This window comes from Sitophilus oryzae, unplaced genomic scaffold (genome assembly GCF_002938485.1).
Source record: "Sitophilus oryzae breed Bouriz unplaced genomic scaffold, Soryzae_2.0 scaffold_172_pilon_pilon, whole genome shotgun sequence".
NCBI lineage: Eukaryota > Metazoa > Arthropoda > Insecta > Coleoptera > Curculionidae > Sitophilus > Sitophilus oryzae.
In genome coordinates, this window is record NW_022146424.1 from 9,358,696 (window position 1) to 9,364,695 (window position 6,000).

At 30.9% G+C, this 6,000-nt stretch overlaps 2 protein-coding genes across 2 annotated transcripts in view; both read right to left on the reverse strand.

The window, feature by feature from the left end:
- LOC115881537 (voltage-dependent calcium channel subunit alpha-2/delta-3-like) overlaps positions 1-1,027 on the reverse strand; it is a 40,845-nt gene extending 39,818 nt beyond the window's left edge. The window contains 1 exon segment of the mRNA XM_030899072.1: positions 724-1,027. Coding sequence (XP_030754932.1) covers positions 724-833 — 110 coding nt within the window. The 5' untranslated portion in view covers positions 834-1,027.
- A 2,679-nt stretch (positions 1,028-3,706) lies between these two features.
- On the reverse strand, positions 3,707-5,735 carry LOC115881535. The gene is made up of 2 exons (XM_030899070.1): positions 5,598-5,735; positions 3,707-4,049 (listed from the first exon to the last, which is right to left on the reverse strand). The coding sequence occupies exons 1-2, from the start codon at positions 5,637-5,639 to the stop codon at positions 3,762-3,764; spliced, it is 330 nt and encodes a 109-aa protein (XP_030754930.1). The 5' UTR covers positions 5,640-5,735; the 3' UTR covers positions 3,707-3,761.
- Between the last annotated feature and the right edge of the window lie 265 nt (positions 5,736-6,000).

A 6,000-nucleotide genomic window follows, 5' to 3' on the forward strand; every position in this document is an offset into this window, starting at 1 on the left:
AATATAAAAACCACAGCTTAACACCCTCCACAAAGAAAAGCTAACCAAAGCAACCCAAATGCTAACCAATCTAATATTTTTGCAAAATCACAGTTAATTATTAAAATATAAAAGAAAACTGCATGATCCAATGATTTTTTGTTTTGAATCAGCCCTATTTACGTAAAGCTTTAATAAAAAACAAGAATAAGTGCAACATTCCGAGGTACTTATAGTTTACAAGAACCTACATATATTCACAGAACACACGCTAACATATATTATCTATTCTATAAGAATTGTCCTCCGAAAGATGTTTTACCCCACCCCTATTCGCTCCCGGGTCCCGTAAATTTCTAAACTGAAAAATGTATGAAAAACAAAGTGCACAAAATGACATTGACACATATCCGCAGGAATTTTTTTGTATTTCGTTGCTCGTAAAGGCTCGTATAAAACAAATATAAGTTCATTTTTCATGTAACTGATCAAAGTCAAAGCATTTTTTCATGTAAAATAAAAATAAAAAATTTCCGCAGACACTTTTATGTGTTTTTATGTTTAGAAAAATATCTAAAACATACGCGAAGACTAGTTTTGATGTAACAGATTTCGGCTATACTAAAGTCTGAAAATTAAAAAGGACACGTTTCCGCAGGAAAATTTTTGTATATAACAGATTTCAGCTAAACGAAAGTTGAGCCTTAAATTTTTACATTAAATCCTTCATTCAGTTAAACTTACACTTTGGATAATTCCGGGTGTTGTTTGGTATCTCTGCTTTCGTCCTGTGCCAGTCCCAACGAACACACGCACAAAAACACCGTGATATAAGCATATTTTCTGTATCTCATGTTCCCCTCAAGCGTTCTTGTCAATTAACGATTTAAATAACAGCGTATAAAAGATTTTTAACAAGCTAACTTAGACCACTACAGTATAAAAAAACAGGAAAACATATTATATCTGTTATCGCGACGTTAAGGGCTTGACTTTTCTGATTTTCGGTCCCTTTGCGGCAAAAGCAGATCGATACCGACGTCGGACAGTGCCATGCGCTGGATTCAGTTCTATTTATCTTGTTTTTTTATTCTATTACAAAAAATAAATCATTATTTCTTTTTATTGTTGATTTTTTATTTTGTAGGAATGTCGATATGGTTAATATTGTAATTTCCAGGGCTTAAAGGTAGCCACGTACATACAGTTTTTCCTCAAGGCAAAACTGCGCTCTTATGTATAAAAATACTCAATCATATCGTAAGGAATTATTGGCCCCCATACACCAGCTTTCGAATTCGGCTTTCGGACCCGGCCTGCAGGCTTGGCCTGCCAATTAGATCTGTCGTCGTTTTTATAATTTCTGAAAGTTTTAATCAGTCACATTTAATAGATTCGACATGGATTCGACGTTCATCCTGTGTTTTTTAAGAATGAATAACAAGCGAAAGCGCGTTATATAGGGTGAGTCTTAAATAAGTGCAAATATTTTCAAGGTTGGTAGATCTCGATAAAAGAAACCTTTATTTCTCTTTACCGTCTTTCATATTAGTCTAAAAAAAACGAGTTATTTTACTTTGAAAATGTCCAAAAAAAACTGATTTTTTGCTTAAATTTTGAGAACCACTGGAACTTTTCTGTTTTTTTTTGTAAATTTAATCTACTACCTATGTTGCCATATTATCAAGAAGTTATGTTTTTTAACTAAAAACTAAAATAAATTTCAACATTTTTTCAAAAAATTCCAAATTTTCGCAATTTTTTTTTCGGGAAAAAAACTCATCATCGTTTTGTGGGGTCAAAATATACTACCCCTACAAATATTTGCACTTATTTAAGACTCACCCTGTATGGTATAAAAGAAACTAACTGCTATATTTTTTATTTTTATTATTTTTTTGTATTTTGTATATATACCGGGTGCGTCCCAAAAGTGGCTCACCCCCTATAACTTTTTTATTTTTTCAGATAAAACAACGATATTTGGTATGTTAGTATATGACATAAATTGGCATTGATTGACGTATTCAATTGTTTTCGGTTACTTCCGGTTTCAACGGAAATGACTACAACTTTTGATTTTTAAATGGCACCCTTGGTATTTTTCTACTTTATTCCATAGAAAATGACACTCTGAATCGAATGACATATCATATGTCAAATTTTGACATTTTGGCATATGGTTTATTTGAAATTGTAACATGCGGTTTATAAAGACAATTTGACTCAAAATCCCAAGTGTGTGGTATCAAATTATTCGTAAAAAAATGCTTTTTCCAAATATGCTAATGAGCCACCCTCGTTCCCTTTGAAAAAATTGAGATATGAATAAAAATACGATTTGGGCATCTTTTAACTAGGACAAGACACTAAAAACATTAGACGATCAAATCTATTTTTCCAAGGCTCCTTGATTAAAAATTAGTGTTTTTAACACAGCCATGGCACTCTAGATTGAAATTTAAAATAGAATTTGTTTTTGAGTGACTATGTCAAAAATTGACATATGATATGTCATTCGATTCAGAGTGTCATTTTCTATCGAATAAAGTAAAAAAATACCGAGGGTGCCATTTAAAAATTAAAAGTTGTAGTCATTTCCGGTGAAACCGGAAGTGACCGAAAACAATTGAATACGTCAATCAAACCCAATTTATGTCATATATATACCAACTCTCGTTGTTTTATTTGAAAAAATAAAAAAGTTATAGGGGTGAGTCACTTTTGAGACGCACCCGAAATATTATATTATTTTTGTATTTAATTATTTTTTTTTATTTTTATAGTAAAATTCAAAATTAATTAATGATTTTTTTTTTAATTCTTAGAAGTCTAAGACATGAAAAAATAATATGATCATGATTCTTAAACGAAAAGCCGATTTTTAATAAAAATAAAATTAAAAAACAGGTTTTTTGAAAATCTCGAAAACCCTTTGAGTTAGAGAGCTAAAAATTTAGGTGAATTATTTTGATTCGACACCAAATCGATCCGCTGAGTGCGAGTCAAAAAAGCCGCAAAGCAGATTTCCTATATTAATCCGGTTATACCCTTTAAAATAGATTAATGCTGTCGTAAATAGTTAAATATTTGGGCGAACTTTTATTTACCTGAAATCACTTATAAAAAACTACAAAACATCCAGTATACAGAAGCCCAAAAACCCCAAACACAAAATCATAAAAATTTCTCTGCGGAAATGCATCATTCTCTTTTTCCGACTTTAGAATAACTGAAATCAGTTCCATGAAAACCATGTTCCTGTTTTATATTCTAAATAATTTTCTTGTGTAGATATGTACTTAACCTAGTACATACTGTAACTCAGACGTCAATACCGTACCGAGAAAAACGAATATAAGCAATCGAAAATATAATATTACCATAGAAACCATAGACTTAAAATATTTTATTTTAAGTCTATGATAGAAACGCTTTTTGATTTATAGGACATATTTTCAGGTTTTTTTAATTTCCTTTAAAATGGTATGGAAATTTGGAAAAGTATAAACGAGATTAACCATTTTAGAACAAGCAAAAATATTTATAAAGAATGCATTTTTCTCAAAATATCAATAATAAAAAAGTTTTTCCTCTTGTAAAGACAATCAGGGGACATACTGTATATGTAAATTTAAATAGAAATATTCTTACCTGACATATCTGAACCAATTAAAAACTTTTTCGCAGCAAATAAAAATAAAATTTAATAATAAAAATCATCGAATACTCAAAAGAAATTGTATTTATTTTCATTAGAAATAATTTCAATAATCAACAACTCATTCGTTATTGTCTAACTTATTCTCGTCGCTGTCATTCTTTTTCTCTGGTTTCTTGACCGTTTCGACGTCATCGACTTCAGATGGGGCGCACACCATCCGGCAGGTTAGTTTCTGCCCTTCGGGGTTGTAAATGTTACCGAAAGGGTTGAAATGGGGTGGTGGTCGATTTTGGTAAGCCCCAGGAGCACCACCCCTGTGTAGAGAGGGTAGGTGAGAGAAGGGCTGTGGTGGTGGGCCTTCGTGGAATTGAGGGGGGTATTGAGGAAACTGAGCGGCAGCAATAGTCTGAAAATGTAATTAATAATTAAATCCCTGAAAATGTAATTAATCAAAAACATAAAGTGTAAAAAATACTAATCCCAGGTGTTTCTCAAAAGTTTCTCACCCCTATAACTTTTTTATTTTTTCAAAGAAAAAAATGAGATTTAGTACGTTAGTATAATATGACATAAATTAAGATTGAATGCTTTTGAATATTGTTCAACAGCATAATCATAATTGAATACAGCTTTTGATTTTTGAATGACACCCTCGGTATTTTTTTACTTAGGGTGTATTCCGTTGCTTACCTTGGTTATGATAGGAAAGTTTTCTTATTACGGAACACGGTTCCTGAAAAAATCGGTTATAAGTTATAACTGTAATCAAACTAACCAGCGCGAGAAGGCTGGTTTTTCTGGTTTTGTTTGTCAATCAATGTCATTTGTGTGACAGATCAAAGCAAATATTTGAAGTTCGAGTGACATTCTCATTTAATTTCTAAAATTTGTAATAAATAATATTTTGTATTTACATCCAAAAGCAATGGAGGTAGGCAGTAAAGCTACATAAAATTACTTTTTAGGACCATTTAAACTTATCATGCAGCCATTGTCTCTTAAAGTCATCAGGAACATTTAAAGAAAACATGAAAAACAAGACAACAAGTATTTGTGAATGTTTTGTAAGCTATAAAAATATAAATATTGAATATATTTGTTTATTTATTATTAATCTGTTTTAATATTGGACCTGCAAATCTTCACTTGAGCTGTCTAACGAGTTTAACAGTTTATTAATAAAGTACTTTTCAATATTAAACTCCATTGAAAAGAAGAAGCAAACGTAAAAGCAGAGAATAGGTACATTAAAAATGCATAAAAGATAAATTTTATAATAGAGGTATTGAAATTTAGAAAACGTCAACATTAAAATTTCACGTTTCCAGTATTTTACCAAACTGTTCCGTATCAAACCGTTGCGTTGTTGTTCAGAAACTGCTCTTTACCGGTCTGGTTCGCCTGGTTTTGCAACGGAATACAACCTAAAAGACGTTCTTTTCGCTCTAATGCAAAATTTTCAAAATGTCAGTTACGAAACTTTTTGTAAGGCAAGAAGATTATTTTCTTTTATCTATGGTGTAAGGAAGGCCACGACTAATACCAAGTTTTCTCAAAAGTGGCTCACCCCTACAACTTTTTTATTTTTTCAGATAAAAAAGCGAGATATACTACTTTAGTATATGACATAAATTAGGATTGAATGACGTGTTCAATTAATTGTTTACGGTCATTCACCGGATTTATTTTGGGTTTTTCTTCTTGTAAATTTAATCTACTACCTAATGTTGCCAGATTATCAAGATATTATGTTTTTTAACTAAAAATTAAAGATTATAGTTTTTCGAAAATGTTTAAAAAAATTTGCGAAAAACCCTCCATAGATTTCGTGATTTCTGGGGTTGAAATATACTAGCCCTAAAAATATTTCCACTTATTTACGACTCATCCTGTATGTATATATAAAAGTAAAATTGAAAACAATTTTAAATACCAAAAATAAATATTAACTTACTAATACTGCGCCTGCAACAAGTATTGAAAGACTAAAATGCATTTTGATTTACTGTGCTTGCTACTAGTAAACACCAATACTAACCAGAATACAACAAACTGTGTTTTTATAGGTTTATAGTTAAATCATTCAACCACCTCTCGCAATTAGCAACAAGCGTGAACTATTGTATTCCATTTTTTTAAATTTATTATTAAAAATTGAATATTTTAAGTCCTTTTAAATAGTATGGCATTGGGAAATTTTACTTCCTCTTGTGTAACGCCGAAATAGTTTAAAATAATTTTATTTTGTCGGGCATCAACAGTATTTATGTTAGGAAGTGTCATTATATGTAATTTGCCATCGGTAGTTGTGGCGGTAATTGCCTCAGATGAGAAAATCGATCATGATCATCATCAAT

Coding starts and splice junctions, on each gene's coding strand:
- LOC115881535 (XM_030899070.1), bottom strand. CDS start 5,639: ATGCATTTTAGTCTTTCAATACTTGTTGCAGGCGCAGTATTA. Junction 4,050..5,597: donor TTGTTGCAGGCGCAGTATTA/GTAAGTTAATAT, acceptor TTACATTTTCAG/ACTATTGCTGCCGCTCAGTT.